Source organism: Cydia amplana, chromosome 26 (genome assembly GCF_948474715.1).
Source record: "Cydia amplana chromosome 26, ilCydAmpl1.1, whole genome shotgun sequence".
Classification (NCBI taxonomy): Eukaryota; Metazoa; Arthropoda; class Insecta; order Lepidoptera; family Tortricidae; genus Cydia; species Cydia amplana.
This window is the reverse complement of record NC_086094.1, coordinates 4,052,052-4,079,641: the sequence shown is the minus strand read 5'-3', so window position 1 is coordinate 4,079,641 and position 27,590 is coordinate 4,052,052. Positions and strand designations below refer to the sequence as shown.

The window sequence follows — 27,590 nt, the reverse complement described above, 5'->3', positions numbered from 1 at the left end:
GTCAAGCAAATCTTGTCAGTAAAAAAAGGCGCGAAATTTAAATTTTCTATGGGACGATATTCCTTCGCGCCTACATTTTTAAATTTGCCGCATTTTTCTACTGACAAGATCTGCTTGACCAAGTATATATGGTGTATTCCCAATTGTCCCTGCCCCATGTGATCACCGCTATAGACAAGGCCAGACAGACAACTGTTCCCATCTGTGCCCGGCGGGGACAAATGAGAATACACATAAATATAAACGGGACACTCACGTTTTTTAAGTTGAAAATTGGGCGTCATGTTTCGATCCGTTTTGAGGGTCCCCGACAGGAGCAACGTCTCTAGCATGCGTGCGACGTGAATAGCCCGTAAAAAATATTTTAATATAATTGTGTCCTTCGTAAGGAAAAGGTGCCGCGTTGCACTGTTTATTGTTAATAATAGCGTTAGCACCTGAGGTCTCTTTTTCTGGACACGACACGTGAATGATCGAACACACTATAGGTCACTAGACACTTCAATAAAATTACTAAATGTTATATTAGACCAATTTCATATTGCTTTCATATAGTCGTTTTTTTTTACAAATATAGTATCCTTGAAATCTTAAGGTTGCTAAAACATACATGTCAAAATTCAAATTTATTGTTGACAATATAATTGTAAATTAAAAAAGTGGTTCTAATGTTTTTTTTTACATTTTACTTATGTTTAGGTACCTAGTCGCCCGGTGTCCTAAAACGGAACTTTTTTTTAATAATTTTCATTCAATGTACACGAATATTTTAATTGTTTTACAAACTAACGTTACGGACAGCCTTAACTTTATAGGCTATTTGGTGCGATTTTATTAGAAGAAATATGACGTTGGTGACATGCTTTCACTGCTGTGCTAAGCTAAAGGCTGTACATCGTAGCTAAAATTTGGGGAGTAAAAAGAATATAACGTAAAACAGCTTTCAACACGTCTGGTATCTAAGACACATAATTTCTTCTAATAAAAATCTCATGCTATAATATATTTTTTAAACTAATATTATATTCACATATCGTTTTGCTAATTATTTTATTTTATTAATAATAAGGACTTTTTATACATTATTTTTTTATTTTTTTTTCCGTTCCTCCATCAAAGAAAAATGCAAGAATACTGCGAGCCCGTACTATTTTGCATTTTACGTGTGTTTTTAATAAAAATGTGAGTCAAACACACATTTTCAAAATTTAAATACCTTCACCAAATGTAGGTATACTAATTTGAATATTTTGCTAATGCATTTCAATATTGCTTCTTTTTATAAACACCTTGCAGCCCCAAACGTATCAGTGCTGGGCACAGGCCTTTCTTTGTCCGTCCCAATGCTTGCTAGCAGATTGGGGACTTCACACACACCTTTTTAACAACTTCACACTATATGCACACACACGGTTGACTTAAAAACGTGCTAAAAACACAACACACAACACCTATACGCAAAACAGGACGGACTCGGCAGTAACAAGAAATATCACATACTATTAAAATTATCGTACTATTTCACACTTATAAAGGCTGTACATTTTTTTGGCTAAAACCACTAAGTGTAAGGGCTGAGTGGACGCTCGTTCGGCGACGCGTGCAGCGTGGCTGTGGGCTCACGCGTGATGTGAGCAGCGTGCACTAAGGCCGCTCCTATACGTGCGCATTTGTTAACATGCACGCCGCACGCCCCGCCCCGCCGCACGCACAACAAGAGCGTCCACTCAGGCCTTACACTAACACGAGTGCTTGAAAACTTAGCCTGATAAATACAGAGATGCAAGTCTGAGAATACAATGACACAGGGTAATTCGCTAGTAACTTCAACTAAAATGAATTCTGTTTATAGGTGAATAGAATTCATTTTTAGTTTAGTTCGGTTACTAACAGGTAGCCAGTTACTGGCGAATTACCCTATCTTATTTTTTTATATTTAAAGTTGTACTTACACTTTTTTAAATTTGAAATTTTTATGCCTTCTATCGATCGTAATAGGAGAAAAAGTTATCCAAGACTTTTCCAATCCGTAGCCATTGTTCATAAACTTTGTTTGATGGTAACGGAATGGAAGGAATGAAACATATATGGAAATTTTGGGACCCTTTTCTCCTATTACAATCGAAAGAGCTCATGGGCCATTTTATTTAAAGGTGTCCCCTACACTTTTTTTTAAATTTGTGAATTTCTATGTTATTTCTACGCAGAATCACGAGCTTTTTCTATCCTGCCCTAGTAGCACGGTCGCATTTTTATCGTTTATCACCATGCCTGTCACGTTCTAACAAGTATGTAAGTGCGAAAGTGACGGGCATAGTGATAGTCGATAAAAATGGAACCGTGCTGAGCCCGCTGATAGGATAAAAAAAATGTCCCAAGGTTTTTATTTCCATTCTGTTACCATTGTTCATAGACTTTGTATGGCGGTCACGGAATGGAAAGATCGAAAAATGTATGGAAATTTTGGGACACTTTTTTTCTCCTACTAGGATCAAAAGAGCTCGTGATTCTGAGTAGAAATAACATAAAAAATCCCAAATTTGAAAAAAAAAGTGTAGGGAACAACTTTAAATAAAATGGCCCATGCACAACTTAAACCGACTTTGCATGTCTCTGTATTTAGATGAACTAATTAATCTATACCAATTTTTCTCATAGACAAATCGATTTTTTTGTGGATTTAGTCAACAAGCCATTATTCATACATATGTCAAACATTATCTTATTATACACTTGTGTAGTACTTGTGAGTGGTAATAACCCATTTTTTTACACCAAAATTTCCATCTCAAAGAAAAAATATTTTTCAATTATCCATATTATATATCCCAAAAAAAAAAACTAATCATATTAATAAAACTAATAAAATATATCTTAATAACAACTTAACATATAGTCCAAGATATTCATACTACTCCAAGGTTGTCACAGTATTCAGGTACCCACTGCATCACAAAGTATGCAACATGTATAGTTGTGAGTTAGACCTAAAGACTCCAGCCTTAGTGTAAGGCCTGAGTGGACGCTCTTGTTGTGCGTGCAGCGGGGCGGGGCGTGCGGCGTGCATGTTGAACAAATGCGCACGTATAGGAGCGGCCTTAGTGCACGCTGCTCACATCACGCGTGAGCCCACAGCCACGCTGCACGCCGCGCCGAGCGAGCGTCCACTCAGCCCTTACACTTAAGGCTCAAGTATTAAGTGTCGGCTTAAGCTGCCTTTTCTCAGGCCGAAATGAGAGACGTGCGGGAATCAATAACATGGTTGTCGTGTCATCTCCGCCTCAATGGAACCGCAGCCTTAGTCCAAAACTCACAACACTGATGTGCGTATGTGGGACGGTGCGGATAGATTACAAAAAAACACGCTTGTCCGTACGGTGCAGCGGGTTGCTCAAAAAGTTATATCAACTTGATTTCCCATTCATATTTGTCATTTTAAAACCCTTTCACACAAAATTTCAATGGATGATTATTGTAAAAATTGACTTTTAAATATATCTTTAAAACGTACCACGCTGAGCTGTGATCTTGTTTTGTAAGAAATAGAAATAATTCAGAATGTGTGTCGACATGACTTATTTTGGAATTCAGCGTGGTAAGACAGCCAGTTATATCCCCAAGTGAAACCATTTAAAAATTCGTGTATAATGCTAGTTTCGTTTTCAATATACATGTTTGTGGTATTTAGTCAATATTGATTCGTTTAAAACAGTGTTCAATAGAAATTTCTAAAATATTTTTCAATTTGCAGCATGCTAGAATCTCATGTATACGCTTGATTTTCAAGGTATAGTCTGCAGCAGAAGTTGCTAAGCGGGCGAGGTGTTCAAAATGACGCGTTTGACGCGACTTTATTGTTAGAATAAGAGCGCGTCAAGGTAATTTTGAACACCTCGCCCGCTTAGCAAGTTCTGCTGCTGACTGTACTAGTCATTTATATGAATAACTAGAATTTATTTAAAATATTGAAGTAAAGGTACAAATCACATTTTTAGCCATTTCTATTGAACATTATTTTAGAAGCAATCTAACATTAGACGCGAGTTTGTTATAAAACCCCCGATTGTCGTTCCAACATTGTTGAATAAACCCTTCAAGACCCGGCCCAATTTTCTACAACAAAAATCCTAAAGGAATTTACATCGTCGCAGAAGCGAATAAGAATTTTCTACCTTAGTACAAACGGCGGAGGGTCCTCTTTAGTGTAAGGGCTGAGTGGACGCTTGCTCGGCACGGCGTGCAGCGTGACTGTGGGCTCACGCGTGACGTGAGCAGCGTGCACTAAGGCCGCTCCTATACGTGCGCATTTGTTCAACATGCACGCCGCACGCCGCGCCCCGCCGCACGCACAACAAGAGCGTCCACTCAGGCCTTACAGTTAGAACGAGGTGGTGTTCTTACACGTTGAGACCTGGCAGCTAGAAGGAACAACGGGGATGTTACTTGGCGCTGTTTTTCCTCTGCACGGTGGGTTTCTTGGCGGTGGTGGTGGTGGTGATGGTGGTGGGTGGTGGCGCGAGCTTGGGTTTGTTGGCGCGCGCGGCGGCCGCGTAGTTGATGGGCTTGGGCCCGGCCGGCTCCGGGGGCGTGGCGGGGGCGGGGGCGGGCAAGGGGGCGGGCGAGGGGGCCACCTGGGGAGACACGACACGCTACAGATTAGCTTTTTCTCAAACATGCAATGAAATGTCGTCGCTCCGGGCGTTATATCAGGCTTCGAAGTATCAAGTTTAGGGCGGAGCGACTCCAGAGAACTGTAAAGGAAATTCATACGAAATTGAAGGCCTAGGCCGGGAAGTAATTTTTTTTTAAATTCTAATGTAAACATGGGGTCTGGGTCTGTGTCCATGAACAGGCTAAACAGCCGATTTTTTTATTTATTTTTATTTTTGGTGAATGAATGGTTATCGGACCAAAATATCCGTGTTAACGCCTGTTAAGCTTTGGATTCCTCCGAAAACGGTGCCGTCATATGACGGCCGTCATATAGCGGCAGCAAAAGACGGCCGTCTTTACGGTGGCGACATGTGGAAAGTACCACGGCGTCATAACACACCGTCATCCACCAAGGTCAAAGCGGCAAATTTGAAAAATGTAGGCGCGATGGGATAACGTCCCATAGAAAATTTGAATTTCGCGCCTTTTCCTACTGACAAGATTTGCTTGATCATCTATAATTTACTTGGAGGATGAAATATCATCAGAAGAGGAAAATAATCATAGTACGGAATCATTTATTCAAGTCTCGTGTCATTTATTCAAAATGGCGTCACCGCTATCTAATAAAACATTCACGAAACTATCGACAAGGTCATGACGGCCGTCATCTTACGTTACGTTGACAATCAACGTAACGTAAAGCTTTGGTTTCCTCCGATAGCGGTGCCGTCATATAGCGGCCGTCTCCATACAAATACTACGACATCCATATTTAGCCGTATTATTTAGTATGGAGACGGCCGCTATATGACGGCACCGCTTTCGGAGGAATCCAAAGCTTAACGCCGTCTAGGAAACCGCGCCATCTTGTTTACATAGACAACGTTCTAGTGACGTCAGTCAACGCTATATAGCTGCCGTAATATGACGGCACCGTTTTCGGAGGAATCCAAAGCTTTATACACGAACGTACTGATATTAAGAATACGAATCTGTATGATTCAATGTGTTGATGAATGCATTTAAAATCTTGTCTATACGTCAGTCACCAGAGACCATAGACAATATTTAAAATCCTCTGCATTTATTTTATTTATTCAAATTGAGATTCTTATTATCAGGTTGTGTATAATGGCCCTAATAGGGTCTATTCGAACACTACACACGCGAAATACGGACGACTTCCGTAAAAAAAAACATTATGGCGGGATTGGAAGGAAAATTAAAAAACTTTTGTCGTGTAGCTATTTGTGGTTGATATTTATAATTTGTGTTTTTGAGTGGTGAATTTTTTTATTTCAATGCATATGTTTGAGAAAAGCACTATACATGCCTAGCCGTGAAAAGGTCTTGCCGACTTCGTATCACTATCCGGCCTCCCTACGGTCGGCCGGCTATACCTACTCACCCGGCAAGCCCTTCTTTCCCGGCGTCTGCAGTAATGTACTATTGCTCCGAGGGCCCCTCCCGGCCCTTCTGTACTCTGGAGCGAGCTGGATCGCATCCGTTTTGCCAGTCCATAGATAAGACCTTTTTTTAAATATAGGCGCAAAGAGATGTCCGCCCGTACAAAATTTAAATTTCGCGTCTTTTACTAGCGAACAATGTTGGTTTACCACAATAAAAGTAATTAATTAAGAGTTGAAACGTAGCTATATTTTCTAAAAAAACACAATTTTGAACAACCACAAACCATCGAGGATTCATAAATTTCCTCTATTTTTAAACCCATTAAGAAATATATATATATTTTTTTATTTGTAAGTATCGTTTGTTGAAAATGTTGAGGTATCAACTCGCTAATTGACACTATTATAATATAGTCAAGAGTGTTTTTTATATATCTTGTCAGTAGAAAAAGGCGCGATATTCAAATTTTCTATGGGATGATATCCCTTCGCGCCTACATTTTTCAAATTTGCCGCCTTTTTCTACTGACAAGATTTGCTTGACCATCTATAGATCATAATAAAATCATGTAAAAGTAAATACTAACCTTAGGCAACTCAGCAACAATCACTGGCGCATCTTCCTTCTCCCTCTCTTCTAACCGCGGCTCACTCTTCACCGCTTTCACTTCCTTCTTTTTGGGCGCAACCTGCATATTCAAATTACTAAATATTGTATTTTTGTTCCAAAACTGGCAGTATGATGGGGAAAATAAAATGGCGCTTAACGTAAAATAAGTTTTTGGCAAAAATTTCATTTTTGGTACAAGCTTTTATCGCTGACTGTACTTTTCTTACGACAGACAACAAATACTCATCGAGACATTCTAAAAACCCCTAACACAATTAGGTTGCGTTGTTTCATCGCAGAGTTCCTATGGTCACCTCCTGTCTCCATCATCAGATCAGCTCGATGGTACCATAATATTGCATTGTCACCCGACTTACATGTGTATGCAAAATTTCAGCTCAATCGGAAACCGGGAAGTGGATCAAATTTAACTTGCAAGATTCCATTACATAGTTACATACAAGTCGACCTAATAAAAGCGTGTTAAAAATGCGAACTTTTGTACAGTACATTTACTGCCTTCTTTCGACACAAGATTAAAACTGTTAGAACGCCATTTGATTTTAATCCTTATTCTTACTGATATATGTCAATTTATTAAATGTTAAAATTGAACGCCATGATATTAAGATAGCCTTTTTGCAGCTGTTTTTCATTTACTTAGATTACATTACAGTACCAAGTCTCTGATTTGACGATAGCAGGTTTTTCAGTCTTTAGGCTCCGCTTCAATAGGCCTAGCACAGGAGGGGCGCGACAGTATCTCGCGGGTGATAAGACTACCCGCCTTTTTCTAACTGTATTAATTAAAGCGGGACGGGCGCCACTCCAGTTTCGTTTTGCAAACCAACTTGTCACATTTCTTGTCTATAGACTGCATTTGCTATTGCTGCCATCACTACATAGTATAAAACAAAGTCGCTTCCCGCTGTCTGTCCCTATGTATACTTAGATCTTTAAAATTACGCAACGGATTTAGATGCGGTTTTTTTAATAGATAGAGTGATTCAAGAGGAAGCTTTATGTATTATTTGTTAACCCGTGCGATGCCGGGGCGGGTCGCTAGTATTGTATAAAGCATAGATAATAAGAATACTGTACCTTGGTCTCTGATTTGACGACAACAGGTTTACTAGTCTTCTTAGGTTCCGGTTTGACCGGTTTCTTAGTCTCTGGTTTCGTTTTGCTATCCTTCTTGCTGTCACGTCTCTTGTCTATGGGTTGGACGTCGGCCGCGCTCACTTCCGGCGGATCTACGGGGGGGAGGGGCTCTGAAACAGGACGGGAAAAGCGTGAGAATAAACGATTATATTAAATTAAAAATTGATGGTTTCTGAAACATACTCTGGATTAAAAAGTTTGGTCAGATGGCATTCGCTTTAGTAAAAACTAGTGCCTGCGCCAAATCTTAATATACAAGCGCTAAGAGTATATAGTTGGCCAAACCAAGTTGTCAGTCAGTAAGAACCAAGAAAACTATACTCATCCTTTTCTTTTGGGTGCTAGTACTAGTGTAAAACAAAAATAGTATGATTCTCTCTGTCTATGTTTGAAATGAGACAGTCCTTTGACAAACTATACATAAAAAACTAACGAATAAAATAGCGCAGTGCCGCAAAGACAATTTGCGGTCAGATTAGCGTCTTTTGAGCGCCGGCGTCTAGTCAGCGCTATGGGAAATGGCGTCGCTGCGCAGTTGCGCCAACGTTGCGTCGAGCAGCAGCCATAAAGTTGACTAGACGCCGACGCTCGGGAGACCCTAGTGTGGGGTTAAGGGGCTTTACAGCGCAATCTACTTTAGCGGTCACATCTGCTGCTACGATTATTTGTATTCCTTTACATGTTTTTATATTCCTTTGTTTACATAAAAATACCTGGGAGACCGAGCTTTGCTCGGAAAACATATAAAAACTCAAAACCATAGATAAGAGCTAGCTAGATCGATTTTTTGCCGAGCAAATTTGCCGTTTCCGAGATCCACGAAATATATAAATAAACAAGAATTGCTCGTTTAAAGGTATAAGATAAAAGATAGTTTATTCAAGTATGCATAATTACAATGCGCTTATGAACGTCGAATAAAGCTACACCGGCTCCAACCCTACAACTCTGCCTCGAGAAGATTTAAATCGCCCCTCAATTGGAGGAGGGTATCCCAATATGGGACCAGCACCAAGCTCGGCGGGACACATCTTAAATTTAAAAAAAATTACATCTTATAATCAACATGCATTACGAGAAAAAAAAGAAAAAAATGCAATTTATCTTATACCTATTGTATTGAGTTAGGTAAGTTAGTTTTGTCTCACCTTCTGTTTTGACTTCTGCCGTGACCTGCGGCGCCTCCGCCCCTTCGCTGGGCTCTTTCTGTGTCTCTTCTGTGCTCTTTACTTCTGCCACTTTCTTTTCTTCTGGAATAAAAATATATTTTGATTGTGATCAATATAAATCGTGTTTCGGAGGTTCCGGGGCAAACTGCCGAATCCGACACAGGAGCAGCCGATGCAACGGAGCCACGCCGTTTTATCGACTAAATAACTAGTGTTTAGTTTTAAGTTTATAAAATACATATGTATGTTAGTCTGTAAGGTATTTGTAATATGGGCCTTGTTGCCTGAATTAAATTTCTAAATTCAAAAAAAAAATAGTGTACAATATTGAATATGCGACCAAACTGTGTACACAATGATTACTTGTGCAAGATTTGTAATAGTTTTTGTTTTGTAACAGTACATCCCAATACAAATACTGAGGGGCTACCGCGAAAACCGAAATTCGCAAATTGCGGGGATCTTTCTCCTTTACTCCAGTGAAGGCTTAATTAGAGTGAAACAGAAAAATGCCCGCGGTTATAGTCCTGCTTTCGAGTTTGGTACGTCACGTCACTATGGTGCTTATGTACAAAACCTTGCCATTATCCATGGTCAATTATATCATTTGATACGCCTCACACGCTGCTCATTATATATTGAAAAAATGTTCACTGTAGTAATAATTTACTATTCAATGATTATTACCAAGAACTAAACACTATAGATTACCTGATCTGATAGCAATTGAATTTGCTAAAATTAGCAAATAGTATTTTTTTTATTTGTGTCTAAAACAGGGGTTTCCAAACTTATAACTTGGTCGGTTTTTTAACACGCTTTTATTAGGTCGACCTGTATGCAACTATGTAATCGAATCTTGCAAGTTAAATTTGATCCACTTCCCGGTTTCCGATTGAGCTGAAATTCTGCATACACATGTAAGTCGGGTGACAATGCAATATTATGGTACCATCGAGCTGATCTGATGATGGAGACAGGAGGTGGCCATAGGAACTCTGTGATGAAACAACGCAACCTAATTGTGTTAGGGGTTTTTAGAATTGTCTCGATGAGTATTAGTTGTCTGTCGTAAGAAAAGTACAGTCAGCGATAAAAGCTTGTACCAAAAATGAAATTTATGCCAAAAACTTATTTTTCTATTAACCCTGGAACGGCCAAAGATTCTTTCGCGCGCGGCTAAAGCCCAATGTCAACCTTCCTGCATACCGACAAGGTTCACGATGACGCGCACGATAGGCGTGACGTTCAAGGGGTTAAACTGCAGGGGTTCCCAATCTTTTTCAGTCCGGGGCGCCCTTGCAAGTTTTTAATTTCGGCGGCGGCGACATAATCTAGCTAGGCCATTCGAAATAGGCCACGTGGTGGGGCGGCCCGCTCCACTGTCCAAGGCGCGCCAGGGCGTCGCGGCGCACAGGTTGGGAACCCCTGGGTTTAAGTAAGGGCTTTAAACCAACACTGGTTAATGTTACTGTAAGGCCTGAGTGGACGCTCTTGTTGGTCGTGCAGCGGGGCGGGGCGTGCGGCGTGCATGTTAAACAAATGCGCACGTATAGGAGCGGCCTTAGTGCACGCTGCTCACATCACGCGTGAGCCCACAGCCACGCTGCACGCGTCGCCGAGCGAGCGTCCACTCAGGCCTTACACTTAGGTTGAAGTTATATTTCAGTTACTACTTCAAGTTACCTGTGCGTGCGCCCCTAGGCACGAAGGTGGGCACGAACTCGGCAGCGAGAGGGTTAAGCGTCGATCTTGATACCGTCTCCTCTAGCGATAAAGACGGGTTGCCATTACTCGTCCTGAAAAGATAGATATTCAAATTATATTTATAGTATCAAAAGGTGTCGCCATCTACATGGCAACCCCGGTTGTCAAACGATAAGCAGCTGGTTTTGCTAGGTCCCTTATTATTATAATTTTAATCATATTTCGTGTAATAAAAAGCGCTGGTGGCCTAGCGGTAAGAGCGTGCGACTTGCAATCCGGAGGTCGCGGATTCTAACCCCGGCTCGTACCAATGAGTTTTTCGGAACTTACGTACGAAATATCATTTGATATTTACCAGTCGCTTTTCGGTGAAGGAAAACATTGTGAGGAAACCGGACTAATCCCAATAAGGCTTAGTTTACCCTCTGGGTTGGAAGGTCAGATGGCAGTCGCTTTCGTAAAAACTAGTGCCTATGCCAATTCCTGGGATTAGTTGCCAAGCGGACCCCAGGCTCCCATGAGCCGTGGCAAAATGCCGGGACAACGCGAGGAAGATGATGATGATTAAGTCATCTATTTGAGCATAATTTTTTCTTGATTTTCGGAGGCACGCCTGTGCCGCCTCACCTTATACCTCGTTATATATATCTGTGTGTGGCCAGTATACAGTGTGGGGGGTACTCACGTGGGGTAGTGGGGGTTGTGCCTCTCCAGCTCCCTCTGCTCGTCCTCCAGCATGGCCTCTATGCACTGCTCCATGAGCGCCTCCCCCAGCTGCCGCCTCACCTTATACCTCGTTATATATATCTGTGTGTGGCCAGTATACAGTGTGGGGGGTACTCACGTGGGGTAGTGGGGGTTGTGCCTCTCCAGCTCCCTCTGCTCGTCCTCCAGCATGGCCTCTATGCACTGCTCCATGAGCGCCTCCCCCAGCTGCCGCCTCACCTTATACCTCGTTATATATATCTGTGTGTGGCCAGTATACAGTGTGGGGGGTACTCACGTGGGGTAGTGGGGGTTGTGCCTCTCCAGCTCCCTCTGCTCGTCCTCCAGCATGGCCTCTATGCACTGCTCCATGAGCGCCTCCCCCAGCTGCCGCCTCACCTTATACCTCGTTATATATATCTGTGTGTGGCCAGTATACAGTGTGGGGGGTACTCACGTGGGGTAGTGGGGGTTGTGCCTCTCCAGCTCCCTCTGCTCGTCCTCCAGCATGGCCTCTATGCACTGCTCCATGAGCGCCTCCCCCAGCTGCCGCCTCACCTTATACCTCGTTATATATATCTGTGTGTGGCCAGTATACAGTGTGGGGGGTACTCACGTGGGGTAGTGGGGGTTGTGCCTCTCCAGCTCCCTCTGCTCGTCCTCCAGCATGGCCTCTATGCACTGCTCCATGAGCGCCTCCCCCAGCTGCCGCCTCACCTTATACCTCGTTATATATATCTGTGTGTGGCCAGTATACAGTGTGGGGGGTACTCACGTGGGGTAGTGGGGGTTGTGCCTCTCCAGCTCCCTCTGCTCGTCCTCCAGCATGGCCTCTATGCACTGCTCCATGAGCGCCTCCTCTTCGAGTTGCTGCATCACCTGCGGAACCACAGCCTTTGACACACGGACGGCATTCCATTAAAAACATGCAAAAACAAATCTACTTAAGTACTAAAACACTACATTTAAAAGTGGGGGAATTTACTGTCTTGCATTGTAATATGCCTATTTGAATAAACTATCTTTTATCTTTATTTTGAGTGAGACTTGAACTCACGACCACTGGATCACTAGACCAGTGCTCTGCCATCTGAGCTACCAAGACCTCATACATGGACAGCAAATATTTTTCAAATTGGGCCTTTTAGAGAGGCACCTAGGGACATCTATCGTAACGTGTTACACTTCTTAAACGGCTACCGGATTTCCACTGTCGACTTTTCATACAAAATTGAAATTTCATGTTCCGGAACTATTTTAAACCAATCTTGGGCAAGTAAACAGTATACATATCTAATACCTTTAAACGAGCAATTCTTGTATATTTATATATGTATATATTTCGGGAATCTCGGAAACGGCTCTTAACGATTTCGATGAAATTTGGCATATGGGAGTTTTCGGGGGCGAAAAATCGATCTAGCTAGGTCTTATCTCTGGGAAGACGCTAATTTTTGAGATGTTATACGTTTTCCGAGCAAAGCTCGGTCTCCCAGATATTTATTATTAAACGGGCTACTCATGTACTGTACCTATTATTAATTCGAATAAACGCTCGACATGTTTCGATCGATACGCGAATAACCCGTTTAAAATTCATACTAATATTATAAATGCGAAAGTGTGTCTGTCTGTCTGTCTGTTACCTCTTCACGCTTAAACCGCTGAACCGATTTAGTTGAAATTTGGTATGGAGATATTTTGAGTCCCGGGGAAGGACATAGGGTAGGTTTTATCCCAAAAATCACCCTTTTAGGGGGTGAAAATATGGGTGGAAATTTGTATGGGGAATCGTTAAAAAGCAGATTGGGTAAAAATAAGCTACCCAAATTACTAACTCCACGCAGACGAAGTCGCTGGCAAAAGCTAGTAATTGTAATATGTCCGAGTGTCACGGGAGTTTTCTATAGTTCTTTTTTTTTAGCATTAGAAAGAACTTGAAAGAAGGTATGCGATTTTGACATGTCTTTTAATTGAAAAACACTTTTTAAAAACCAATAACTATTACTTATGAAAGCAGAAGATAAAAGATCGTATTAGATTCATAATTGTTACATATTTACCGTAACTTATTTTCAAAATGTGTTTTTCAATTAAAAGACACATCAAGATTGGTTACCTCATTTCTAATGCAAAAAAAAAGCGGCCAAGTGCGAGTCGGACTCGCCCATGAAGGGTTCCGTATTTAGGCGATTTAAGACGTATAAAAAAAAACTACTAACTAGATCTCGTTCAAACCAATTTTCGGTGGAAGTTTACATGGTAATGTACATCATATATTTTTTTTAGTTTTATCATTCTCTTATTTTAGAAGTTACAGGGGGGGGGACACACATTTTACCACTTTGGAAGTGTCTCTCGCGCAAACTATTCAGTTTAGAAAAAAATTATTTTAGAAACCTCAATATCATTTTTGAAGACCTATCCATAGATACCCCACACGTATGGGTTTGATGAAAAAAAATTTTTTGAGTTTCAGTTCGAAGTATGGGGAACCCCAAAAATGTATTGTTTTTTTTCTATTTTTGTGTGAAAATCTTAATGCGGTTCACAGAATACATCTACTTACCAAGTTTCAACAGTATAGTTCTTATAGTTTCGGAGAAGTGGCTGTGACATACGGACGGACAGACAGACGGACAGACGGACAGACATGACGAATCTATAAGGGTTCCGTTTTTTGCCATTTGGCTACGGAACCCTAAAAACGAACTATAGTTAGAATGCACAGTAGATGATTACCTGCTTGTCGAATTCCTCCTCGTTTTCCATCCACATGTAGTCGGCGAAGTCGTCGGGCGGCGCCGGCGCCGCGCCGTACCCCGCGCCTGCGTAGTACGCGCCCGCCATCACGTAGCCTGTACACACATACACACCGTTAGTGTAAGGCCTGAGTGGACGCTCTTGTTGTGCGTGCGGCGGGGCGGGGCGTGCGGCGTGCATGTTAAACAAATGCGCACGTATAGGAGCGGCCTTAGTGCACGCTGCTCACATCACGCGTGAGCCCACAGCCACGCTGCACGCGTCGCCGAGCGAGCGTCCACTCAGCCCTTACACTTAGCGACACTCAAATATCCTGCCTTTCCAGATGAGAGGTGCGGGAATCAACCAATAGGGTATTTGACTGTATTTAAAACAAATTATTTTACACCATACATGAAAGAAAGCACCAGAAGATTAATAGAGAAACGTAGACAGCAGTTATTTTTAGACACAATTTCTATTTTAAAACCCGTATAAACTATAAAGAGAAGGTTATTTGATTGTGACGACACATGCTAGTGTTTCATATAAATTCCATAGTAGCAAAATAGTTTTGACAGTTCGATAAAAGAAACCAATTTGACTGGTAGTCAAATACCCTATAGCATTATATCGCAAAACGGATTATATCACGTATATTGAATTTATACTACATCCTGACGTTTGGAACCCTTTACAGCGTTCGTGGTCAACGGGTGACTGAGTAAAAAACACAGTGCACAGTGTAGTTTTTTCCTCAGTCACGCGTTGTTTTAATAGTTTTATTTCATGAGTAACTATCGCGGTAATCGAAGACAATAATAGCATTGGTTGTAATCCAGCGGAGCAGAGAAGAGATGTGAATAGGCGGTATTACTGCAATGTACTGCCGCCAGAGTACAGCACTATCACCTATCGTAAACCAAAGAGTATTTTATACATACTGTGTCTTAAAATATAATATAATATGACATGACACTGATGCATCAAGGCGGTTTGTTTACAAAGGGCCTATCGATAAAATTTAGTTATCTGCCTTTTTATTTATAGATCAAATATGCAAGAGTTTTTAAGTTTAGTTTGCGTAGTTGCCGCATGGCGCTAGCTGTCAGGCGCAACGGCCAAGACGAGTTTGACCCAACATTGTACATAGTAATTTATAATTTGAGGAGTGTCATTTTTTTTTAATTTTTTTTTAATAAATAAATATTATAGGACATTTTTACACAAATTGACTAAGCCCCACAGTAAGCTCAAGAAGGCTTGTGTTGTGGGTACTCAGACAACGATAAATATAATATACAAATACATCAATACATAGAAAACAACCATGACTCAGGAACAAATATCTGTGCTCATCACACAAATAAATGCCCTTACTGGGATTCGAACCCAGGACCGCGGCTTCACAGGCAGAGTCACTACCCACTAGGCCAGACCGGTCGTCAAAAGGGTTTATTTTTTTCTTAGCGGTACTTCTAGGGTGAACCTTGCTCAAGAAAACTTAAGGTCCAATTTAGAAATAGATTCCCAGAAAAAATAAACCCTTTTGAAAAGACACTCCTCATTTATTGTAATGTACCTTTATCTTTTTGCTGTCTTTGTCTTTTGTATGTTATATATTAATTTTGTTTTGTATTCATGTTACCTTTTGTGATTGTTTCACCGGATGGTCTCATCGGAAGATCAGCACTGGAAGTCGCCAGCAACATGCTAAGGTGAGACCATTTCGTGGCACTTTATCCTTTTATTCTCTGTTATGTATAATTTTCTGTTTTGTGTTTGTGCTCACGAATAAAATTATTTCTATTCTATTCTATTCTAAGAGTGATAGAGGCAATCAAGTCAATGGGTAAACCTTTTACCAGGCTGACAGTTCAAAAATGACAATTGAATATCAGTTCAAAAATGACAATTGAATATCAGTCTCACTGATCGGAACACATCTTCCGATTAAGGGTTAATGAAACAGAAAAGCTCACCGGGTATATGTCCCCTCGGTATGTGATGTACAGGGTATACAGGCTGTGGGTGCAGACCGTCGCCACTGCCCACTACTCCACCGGGCACTCCGCTGTCTATTATAACTCCGTTTGGCTGAAATTTTACAATATATGTTTACATTACAGCCTTAGAATAAAAGAGCTCATGTGAGTACATATTGGCAACCATAGTGAAACCATTTTAACGATCTGACCAAACTGTCTGCGGCAACTTTGGCCCCTAGTAAAACAAAAGTAACTGGGCGTTTTTTTTTAAAGTTGTCCCGTACACTTTTTTTTCAAATTTGGGATTTTTTATGTTATTTCTACTCAGAATCACGAGCTCTTTCTATCCTAATAGGAGAAAAAAGTGTCCCAAGGTTTTTTTCCCATTCCGTTACCATTTTTCATAGACTTTGTATGGCGGTTTCGGAATGGAAAGATCGAAAAATGTATGGAAATCTTGGGACACTTTTTTTCTCCTATTAGGATCAAAAGAGCTCATGATTCTGAGTAGAAATTACATAAAAAATCCCAATTTTGAAAAAAAAAGTGTAGGGGACTTTAAATAAAATGGCCCTTCTGAAAAGGTTCGAATTAGATTGAAATAGAGTGTACATTGTAATGCACAATGGGCCTTACGAGGTTAAAACAAATTATCCTTACCTGCCACTGTCCATTTTCCTCGTTCCCATAATAAGCACCAACATTAGCTGAAGTCTCCGGAATTTTCATACTTGCCAGTATCAGTATACACTCAGTTTACAAAATAACCATAGACTACTTAATTTTTTAATACGGCTTAAATACTGGCACAACGTCACTTAATTTAAAAAGCTTTAGATTTAGGTTTAAAAATAATTGGTTTGGTTTGTTAGAGGCACTGCTGTCATAAGAATTCTAGTTGAATTTGTATGTGTCCGGTCTATCTTCATTTCTGGGGTTCCCGGCAACTGGAAAAAGAAATGGTATTCTTTAATTATAAGTCTCTTTCCTCTTGTAGATGGCCCCAGTATACGCATTTCTAGATCTACCGTTTAACCAAGCCATAGAGAAAAAAATACAAAGATTGCTCAACAACATAAGACTTTCCGGACGGTGCTACATCTATTGTCAAGTAGCAGTACTGATAATTCCGCTACTCGATGCTAGATATCGACACTGAAAATAATAGTCTTTTTGGTACCAAATCTGATGTATGGAGTGAGCACTCTTGTCTTACTATATTTCTCTATGATCAAGCCGATATAAGAAGTTGTATTAGACTTGGCTGCATGAAGCTGTATTACCTTTAAGTAAATAAAATAAATAAATAAATATTATAGGACATTCTTAAACAGATTGTCTAAGTCCCACAGTAAATAAAGTAAGTCCACAGTAAGTAAATATGTAACATAACTAGTTTTAGTCACAGGGACTCCCAAAACTCAGCTGAAAAGCTTCTTTAACAACCGCCCCAAACAAAATGGTAGACCTAGAAAGTAGTAGGTGGATTACACAGAACGAGCCACGCAGAGCATTACGAGAAATTTGCCGCGCGAAGCAAATAAATGTAAGGCCTGAGTGGACGCTCGAAGTGGAGCGTTCGGCGGGGCGTGCAGCGTGGCGTCGGGCTCACGCGTGATGTGAGCAGCGTGCACTAAGGCCGCTCCTATACGTGCGCATTTGTTTAACATGCACGCCGCACGCCCCGCCCCGCTCCCCGCCCCGCTGCACGCCCAACTCGAGCGTCCACTCAGGCCTTACACTAAGTCTGAGTAGACATGCCTCGCCAGAGGCATCATAGCCGCGCTCATGTTTGCCCGAGGCACGTCTTCGTGCGGCAATTTCTCGCAACGCGGCGCGTTTTGTGTGGTCTAGTGACACACATTTGTAAGTGTTTTACTTCTGACATAGAAATCGCTTTCTGATCTGATGAATGCCATCTAGCAAACTTTCGGAGTGGTAATAGAGATGATAATTTGATGGTCAAAATCAAAGACTCTTATTTTCTTAAAAATAAAGTTGTGTTCAGTTTATTTTGAACACCTCGCCTGCTTAGCGTCTTCTGCTGCCAACTGGATTATAACTGGCAACACAACAAATTGACTATTGATAGTCTTGTAATGAAATAAGATACACCGATGGCCAAATAAGTTGATGTTTGTACGGTATTTAGCGCATGACATATAAGGAACAAGGAACAGACCTTACTAATAAGACTCCATTTACAATAATGAAATAACAAAAGTTTACATTGAGTTAATCCTTAAGGTTCCGTCACACAGGCGCGTATTCCGGGCGGGGCGTGAGCGTTTTATATGTTAAAGCGGCGCGCCCCGCCCAGAAAACACGCCTGTGTGACGAAACCTTTATTATTTAATCTCTTGATAAATGATCTTACTAATTAATTCATATCATAAGCCTCAATTGCTAATTAACTAATTATTGATAATGAGATAAGGTAGAATGGAATTCCTACTATATTTGTATGCTAATTTACAAACATTTATGCTCATGACTCATTTATCCAATTAGAGTTACTTTTGGACTTTCACAAATGACCATTAAATTGCTATCATTGACTCATAATATTCATTCATTTCATTATGATGACCCTGACTCTCATAGTTATGATATTAAAGTCTATTTTTGTTTAACTTAGTTGGAATAACTGTATGTTGGTAAACATGCCTATCACCCCAGATAAGAAAGAGTAAACAAGTACATAATAAGGGACAATAAATCATCTTTGAAACCCAGTGTATTATAAATTTAACATTTAAGTTCTTATTACTAAGATATAAGATTCAAACTCAGACATGTATTGGGAGAACACATTTTTTTGATAGCTAAATAGTCTCTGTAGCATCACTCAAGGAGAGGCTTAAAAAATTGTGGCTTTCCGATATGTAGGTAATTCGGTTTTCCTCAATTAGTACTTCTTTAGTTTCCTTTACTTTTCTGGTTCGAACTCATATCTATTTATTTATGATATATATTGAGTATTTATTTATTTTATTTAGGTTATATTTATATATGTATGCTTTATTTTTTTTTATTTTAAGTATTTCTGTTTATGTTTATATATATTATTTGTAGCAATGTGTATTCAAAACTTGCATTTCATTAGTTTTAGTGATTGTACACTATTGTTTTTGTTTGTCATTCATCGTTACTTCTGTTTTGTTTTATTCGTTTCCTCAAAGGTTAACTGGAAGAGATCCCATACAGGGATAAGTTCGTCTTTGTTGTATTTAATTTAATCTGTAACTATGTTTCTCGTGTTTTTATTTCCATGTGCAATAAAGTATATACATACATACATACATACATAAATAGTAGTTAGGCATATTGTTCTTGTTTTCTATACATTCCAACAACAATAAACTGAAGTGTTATGGTTTTTAGTGTATTTTAATTTATGAACATGAAAGTAGGGAATCAGAGATGTTAAGATACCTGTGATACACTCATGTGATTCTATTATGAAACTCACTTGGTTCGTTTCATAAACCAATAGTCACGTTATAATGCCATTCATTATGTAGCAGTCACATAAAACTACTATTAACCTCCTGCTGCCCAATACCCCTCAAGCTTTTTCTACTGCAATGATATTTAAATTTAATTATAGATTATAAAAATATATATAAAATAAATTTCAGATATCCTCACTAAAAATTGAAATAAATTTTATAAATTTATAACAAAATAAACATCTAAATATTTCATATAGGTGCCAATTTATAATTATTCAGTTACATATCTGTCAACATACGTATAATTTATTATGATTTAAAATATGATCAACCATGACCATGACCACAGAATAAATAATAGTACTAATTACAGAAGACTCACTCCTCTCTAACAAAACGCGTCTGTTACGATCAGCACAGATATGGCCGCTAGGTGGCGACAGCGCCACGCGCGGCTTATGGCTTTCCCCAAAAGTGGGGCCGAACGGATGTACTTTTAGCTACCTGTAGCAAAGCGACGAAATCGCGGAGTGAGACACGCCTGCCATGAAAAACATACAAAGAAGTAACATTAGTAACAACCATGATTTTCATACAAATTAGTGATTCATTTATGTCTGTTTCATTGCAAAGACTGTTGGCATTGTCATAATGTGTAATGTAATTGTAGCAATATTTTATTGCTCAAAGGTTGACTGTAAAAGATCTCTTATAGGGATAAGTTTGCCCGAGTACATTTTATATATTTTGTTTCGTATTTTAACCTGTCTTAGGGTATTCCATCTGTCCAATATGTTTGTCCAATCTCATGGCGTCTCACTCTCTCTCTCTCTCAAGCAAAATGTGAGATAAAACACACATAGAAAAAAGAAATTGGACAGGTGGAATACCACCCTTATGTACAACATAGTATAAAACAAAGTCGCTTCCCTGTCTGTCTGTCTGTCTGTATGCTTAGATCTTTAAAACTATGCAACTGATTTTGATGCGGTTTTTTTAAATAGATAGAGTGATTCAAGAGGAAGGTTTATGTATAATCTGTTAACCCATGCAGGCTGGGGCCGGTCGCTAGTGTACAATAAAGTGTTTACGTACATACATTCATTTAGATTCTATATACTGAATTTATAAAATGTTAAATAAAATGTTCTTAATATTTGAAATATTAAGAACATTTTATCCTCTATTTCAGTATATGGAATCTAAATGTCCGTGTGTTACTATGGGCATCAAAATAACAAAATAAAAAAAAAATTGATTCATCAACACACAATCATGTCAAGTATTACAACAATACAATATAACATTGTATTTTATTGCAGAGATTAAACTTTCAAGGTTAAAAAGATAAAGAGTACTAGCCTCATTAAAAATACATCTTTAGTAACTTGTAAAAGTTAATATTTGATGCCTGTTATACCAAAAAATTAAAACTTTCTCACTTTATAACACTTGTTGGTGATAAAGTTCAAGTTGTAAAAGACTAAAAGTAAATATTAGTTGTAAAAGACTAAAAGTAAATATTAAACTATTTAATCATTGCCTCAGTAAAAAAGTAATCGCACATTCGTTCTCCGACTCTATGCTTTTGTACGAAACAACAAAACGTAATTATTGTCGACGCAAACCGTTGATAATGTTATGAAACTGGATGTCAACAAATGAAAGGTGCCCGGAATGCCGTATTAAATATTCCACTTTCTATTTAATGCGTAGAATGTAGGTTTTTATAAAGCGTGACCGCCCAACCCAAACGCAGGGCCTAAATACATATTCAAAACAAACATTTTTGAAACTCGAACTAGGAACTCCGCTGAACGGCCAAGCCTAAAATAGATCACCTAGAAACTGAAATAATAATAAACTGACCGAGTTACCATACAAACGACATGATGGATTCAATTTAACGCAAATTGAGGCACAATGTCGATGCGAAATAGCACACTGGAACCGTGTAAAAGCAATTTAACTGGAGAAAGATTGAAACTATTATTTAGCACGTGTTTCTTTCCTACATGCTACGTAACATTAGCAAAAAACATAATACTCACTCATTCGAAACACTTTTCGTGCTTACGAGACATTGAACACTCAATTGACTTGCTTCAAAACGTTTTTGATAATTTTAATGCACTATTAACTACTAAATTAGCACTATAACCTCCAATTCCACAATTTTACACACAAGACGATCTACCAGCGTTCGTGGCGCAAATGGCGACCGCGGTGAAGTTCGCCGCCTAAATGGAACCGATTTTAAGCAAATGGGAATTATGATCTAACTTCGTGTCAATGAAATAGCCGGCTTTTTTTCAAATTGTGGCTGATTTTTACAGTAAATGGAGAGGAAATAAGTAAATAAATTTACCTTTCTAGTCGACAATCATACTCTTGTAAATTTAGATTAGCCAAAATAGGTGTCAAACTGAAAAAATAAATAATGATTGACGGGTGACGGGCGCTGCTGTTCAAAAAAGTTTACATACGTGGTTCTTGTATGTAGGTATAGGTTTTTTCTTCCTATGTATAATTAAAACAGTTTTGTTACAATTATGGCTGTAAAAAGATATAATTAAATTTATTACAGTACGCATTGATTTAAAACCTTTTAGATTTTCGTCGAGATTGTAAGATCGATTTATGACAAAATGATCACTATTTTTGAACGATCTTTTTGGTCCGTTTCACGCAAAACACGTTTAGTCAATAAACTGATTTAATAACATTTACTAGCTGATAGCTCTTTTTTTAGAGTCGTCACACTAAATTAAATTTATTATGTTTATTCTGTGTTTTTTATTTTAGACAATATCTTGAAATAGCTTTATCTAGTATCCAGTGCCATCAGCATCCCTGCTTTTTGCAGCGTAATGGAAAATTACCTGATAGTAATGACCTTTGACAAGTCACCGACTGACAGATCAAGATCACAGAAACAAAACAAACTTTGCAAATCAATTTCCTCGCTTCTCCTAATCAAATCGATGTAAAATGTCTACTCCCTATGTAAAATTAGAGCAGCCATTGAACGAGTATGCGTTACTATGCCGTGGTTGCTTAGCTGAGTCAGGAGAGATGAAAAATATGCAGGAATGGGGTTTGGCGGACGACTTTTATAGGATTGCCGAGGTCAGTACTTTTGTTTTTACGATACAAATGCAATTTCGGCGATATAATGACCTAATGATGGTCCATATGCGCTTGCTTGCCAGACAACACAGCTTTTGTAAAGAATAGGTCGTTAAAAATCGTATATGTTTATAAATACGGTTGTTTTATTTACGTCACAGAATAAATAATAGTACTAAGTACAGAAGACTCACTCTCTAACAAAACTCGTCTATTACGATCAGCACAGATATGGCCGCTAGGTGGCGACAGCGCCACGCGCGGCTTATGGCTTTCCCCAAAATTGCGGCCGGAACGGATGTACTTTTAGCTACCTGTAGCAAAGCGATGAAATCGCGGAGTGAGCCACGCCTGTTCACGTATCATCGGTCTAGTAATTCAGATGGCCTCGAGACCACTGAAACTATAGCGATTTACACTAATGACATCCGGTGACTTTTTTGTCGATTGACAAAAATTGATCAACATTGAGGAACTTAGAGATTAATTTCCTTAGTTTAAATTTTAATGTTTAGAGACACAATTATGACTAATCTAATATTCCATAATCCTATTTTTATGTACATGGTGAATAAAAGTAGAATGGGTGGATCAACTTTTTGTTTCTTGGTAAAATTATTGTTTTGATATTTTACTTAGGAAAAGTTATTGGGCTCCTTCAGGGTTACCTACTAAGGTTACCTACGTTAGATAGTTTTGCCAACCCTAATTTTACAGGAATAGCAACATTGATAATAGCGTTTACTAATATGCTCTAGCTTCATTTTAAGCCGCAGCGGTCGGCAACCTTTTAGCAGCCAAGGGCCACATAATATAATAATAATTCAGCCTTTATACGTCCCACTGCTGGGCACAGGCCTTCTCTCACGCGCGAGAGGGCTTGGGCTATAGTCCCCACGCTAGCCCAATGCGGATTGGGGACTTCACATACACCTTTGAATTTCTTCGCAGATGTATGCAGGTTTCCTCACGATGTTTTCCTTCACCGATAAGCTAGTGGTAAATATCAAATATTTCGTACATAAGTTCCGAAAAACTCATTGGTACAAGCCAGGATTTGAACCCGCGACCTCCGGGTTGAAAGTCGGGCGTCATATCCACTCGGCCACCACCGCTGCCGCAAGGGCCACATAGTAGTTAACGAAGTTGACGCGGGCCGCACTTTGTCAATATTTATGACTTTATAAGACATTGTCGTTTGTCAATATTACATACAAAATAGCCAGGGAGGCTCGCGGGCCGCAAGTGACAAGTTCACGGGCCGCAGGTTGCCGACCACTGCCTTAAGGCACAGAATAAATAATAGTACTAAGTACAGAAGACTCACTCTCTAACAAAACGCGTCTGTTACGATCAGCACAGATATGGCCGCTAGCTGGCGGCAGCGCCACGCGCGGCTTATGGCTTTCCCCAAAATTGGGGCCGAACGGATGTACTTTTAGCTACCTGTAGCAAAGCGACGAAATCGCGGAGTGAGACACGCCTGCTTAAGGTCTTATAATTAACCATGTTTCATTTTACTTTATTTCCTTATTAAAAATATGTATTCATCTGGTCAGGTGCCAAAAAGAGACAATGTGACTGAACTTCTATGTACAAATTGCGAAGAGAGCTTGTTGCGGTGCCGGGGCTTCAAACAGCGGTGTCAGGATTCCGACGCCTTCCTCAAGGACACTGCTAAGGTAGCACCAACTGTCTCTGTCTAACAATTTATTGTATTCAATGTTTTTAGTTTTGTAAATCACATCTTTTGGTCACAAAAACGGTTACTTACAACCATAAAAATACTTATTCACCATTCCTGGATTTTTAAATAAAAGTCGAATTGTTTAAGTAAATGTTACTCCCTTTGTTACCGCTACTATTTACCACCCTTATAATTATTTTTTTTAGCATTAGAAAGAAGGTATGCGAATAGTATCAAAAAACAACTTTGCTTAAAAAAACATTCTTTCCCAGAAAAAAACTCAAGACACACCAGAAAACACTATAACCTGCGTCCTAAACGCCAACAAGCTAAACATTATCATCACGGCCCAAGACATGGAATCTAAAATCCTCCTCCCGTGCCCCTACGCCGTCGGTAACAGATGCTCAGAGAAATACTTGAAGAAGAGATACTTGTACAACCATTTGGTGAAACATCACAGCTTGTCGGAGAAGCTGGTTATAGAGTGCCAGTATTACTGCAGTTATGAGGAGTGCTCATACTTCGTCAATGCAGGTAATCACTACATAGTAGTATATAACAAAGTCGCTTCCCGCTGTCTGTCTGTATGTATGCTTAGATCTTTAAAACTACGCAACGGATTTTGATGCGGTTTTTTTAAATAGATAGAGTGATTCTAGAGGAAGGTTTATGTATAATTTGTTAACCCGTGCGAAGCCAGGGCGGGTGGTAATAACTATAAAATTACAAATTCACTGCCATCGACCCGCTCGGCGGGCTCTCCTTTCGTAGGTGGTTTTCGCTACAAAGAGGAAACCAGACACGTGGAAATCGATATTTAGATCTTGTACCTAGTGTTTCATGACTTGACTAACAATTCATTGAGATTAAGGGCACAGAACAAGTAATAGTGTTATCATACAGAACGGCCACGCACCGTCCCGCCCCGACTCGCATTAGGGCGATTGTGCACTATAATGAATTTTACTGTCCGGCAGTCCGAGTTTTTACGGTCCGATATGGCACGCCATTAAATGTATATAGTAGCTTGTGCACTAGACGTAATTTTACCGTCCGACATTTTACTTTTCCCCATTCCGGACAGTTTTTTTCCGGTCCGAGATGACGGCTATGAAAAACGTGTTTAAGCTTGTGCACTGCGTCTGGAATTAGTATTATTCATGACTTGGCCGGGCGGGGGCGGGCTACCTCTCTTTTAGTAAACTAAAAAGACGGACAAGTGCACAAGCCAATCATCCGTTTTTTTTTCATGCCACTGCGCCGCACCTGCGAGTAAAAAGGCGGACAAGTGCACAAGCGAATCATCCGGTTTTTTCATGCCATATCGGACCATGAAAACTCGGACTGCCGGACAGTAAAATTCATTGTAGTGCACAATCGCCCTTACCTCGCCCCGTGACATGAATCTGCCGGACTTCTGGCGGACTCTCAGTAAAGCGACTCACCCACACATACACAATGACGCTTGTACAGACGTGCCGTGCACAATTGCACATATATATATATATATATATATATATATATATATATATATATAAACGATTTTTTATGTATGGCGTGTCCGCCCTGTGTTAAGGGCTCATTTAGACGGTGCGAGAACTCGCATGTAAGTTTCATTACATTGCGTCATTTGATCGGTCGGCTGAATTGATGTAACCTCAATGGTCCGCAATGTAACTAAAATCGTATACGAGTTCGCGCGGTCTAAATGAGCTCTAAGGTAGTCGCCCAAGCAGGCGTGGCTCACTCCGCGATTTCGTCGCTTTGCTACAAGTAGCTAAAAGTACATCCGCTCCACACCAATTTTGGTGGCTAGCCATAAGCCGCGCGTGGCGCTGTCGCCACCTAGCGGCCATATCTATGCTGATCGTAACAGACGCGTTTTGTTACAGAGTGAGTCTTCTGTACCTAGTACTATTATTTATTCTGTGGCCCAAGTCAAAAGCATTTCGTAAGCGACATTTTCGGGAATGCCCCGGGAGTCGGGAGTGTTGTTGTGTTAATCTCACCTTATCTTTTTCAGGTAAGAACAAGTTTTTCACCGAACGTAAATACCTAAATCAACATTACAACAAAGTACACAGATCGAAAATAGTCTGTGGACAATGCAGCTTGAGCTTTACCGACTCAGAATACGAACGACACTTAAAAGTATGCAACGTCACATATCTGTGTCAAATATGTAATATAGAGTATAAGAATAATGAGCGATTACTAGTACATCTGATGAGGAAACATCCTCAAATACACGAGGAATATAAAAGGGGGCGAAAAAAGAAAATCTCTGAAACTACCACAGAGTGTAAAAGGATTAAAATCGAAGAGAAACTTGACTATATCTGTGACAGCCCTAAAAGGACTTTGGCTACTCAAACGCGTCCAGAAGAAAATATAAAAAACGACGTTGCGTTACCTTCATGGAAAAGCGACGGCGAAGCGAAAACTGATGAGATTTCAACGCAAACAGTCTTCGAAGATTTACTCTCGCTCAAATCCCAAACAAGCGAAGATGACTCAATTTTCTTTTCAGAAACAGTCTCGTTATCTGACATTCAAACTCAAACATTCCCAATAGAGTTCGGTTTAAGTAGATGTAACAAGGAGACGGCTACTGAAACGCAGTCGCCGGATTTGAGTATAAAAGAAACTCAGACTTGTCTATGTCTGTACGATTCGAAGTTTAAATTGTTTGACAGCGTGTCTTCGAGTCCGTTGACTCTGACGTCAACGGAGACTCAGACGGGAGACAAGTTTGGTGTGAAGGATGACATGCTGTTTCATTCTACTGAAACGCAGACTTGCTTTGAGGAGGAGTTGTGACAGTGGTCTTATTTTCAACTGTAAGTTGCATATTGTAATATCACTTGTGTATAGTCATGCTTGTTACGCCATTTAGGGTTCTAGCTAAATTGGACGTTCCATAGCGTAAGTATGGAACAACCAATTTAGCTAGGACCCTAAATGGCTTAACAATACCGTGTGGTGAGTTCACCACCGTAATTTAGGTTATATCATGTTTCGGCCGAATGTTCTGTTTCGGTCGAAACAGACGTAAAAAAAAATTAGCAATTGCAAATGCATAAAATATACTTGGTCAAGCAGATCTTGTCAGTAGAAAAAGGCGGCAATTTTGAAAAATGTAGGCCCGAAGGGATATCGTCCCATAGAA

The 27,590-nt window shown here is 39.9% G+C and overlaps 2 protein-coding genes across 2 annotated transcripts; one reads left to right on the top strand and one right to left on the bottom strand.

Annotated features, from left to right (window-relative positions):
• Positions 1-4,439: 4,439 nt before the first annotated feature.
• Positions 4,440-21,840, bottom strand: LOC134660046 (proteoglycan 4). Its single transcript, XM_063515746.1, has 10 exons — positions 21,654-21,840; positions 16,808-17,094; positions 16,142-16,256; positions 14,160-14,275; positions 12,193-12,296; positions 10,692-10,804; positions 8,985-9,086; positions 7,777-7,946; positions 6,653-6,754; positions 4,440-4,631 (listed from the first exon to the last, which is right to left on the bottom strand). The coding sequence occupies exons 2-10, from the start codon at positions 16,874-16,876 to the stop codon at positions 4,440-4,442; spliced, it is 1,083 nt and encodes a 360-aa protein (XP_063371816.1). The 5' UTR covers positions 16,877-17,094; positions 21,654-21,840.
• A 557-nt stretch (positions 21,841-22,397) lies between these two features.
• Positions 22,398-27,278, top strand: LOC134660189 (uncharacterized). The gene is made up of 4 exons (XM_063515915.1): positions 22,398-22,731; positions 24,291-24,413; positions 24,691-24,955; positions 26,445-27,278. Exons 1-4 carry the CDS (start codon positions 22,594-22,596, stop codon positions 27,239-27,241), a joined length of 1,323 nt encoding a protein of 440 aa, XP_063371985.1. The 5' UTR covers positions 22,398-22,593; the 3' UTR covers positions 27,242-27,278.
• Positions 27,279-27,590: the final 312 nt, after the last annotated feature.

What these genes read in the sequence shown, in the direction of transcription:
- LOC134660046 (XM_063515746.1), bottom strand. Translation starts at nt 16,876, where the DNA reads ATGAAAATTCCGGAGACTTCAGCTAATGTTGGTGCTTATTATGGGAAC. An exon ending in CACAACCCCCACTACCCCAC is followed by an intron (nt 10,805 to 12,192) that starts GTGAGTACCCCC and finishes CTATCTTTTCAG; the next exon opens with GACGAGTAATGGCAACCCGT. An exon ending in GCCTAGGGGCGCACGCACAG is followed by an intron (nt 9,087 to 10,691) that starts GTAACTTGAAGT and finishes TTTTTATTCCAG; the next exon opens with AAGAAAAGAAAGTGGCAGAA.
- LOC134660189 (XM_063515915.1), top strand. Translation starts at nt 22,594, where the DNA reads ATGTCTACTCCCTATGTAAAATTAGAGCAGCCATTGAACGAGTATGCG. An exon ending in TCCTCAAGGACACTGCTAAG is followed by an intron (nt 24,414 to 24,690) that starts GTAGCACCAACT and finishes ATTCTTTCCCAG; the next exon opens with AAAAAAACTCAAGACACACC. An exon ending in CTCATACTTCGTCAATGCAG is followed by an intron (nt 24,956 to 26,444) that starts GTAATCACTACA and finishes TATCTTTTTCAG; the next exon opens with GTAAGAACAAGTTTTTCACC.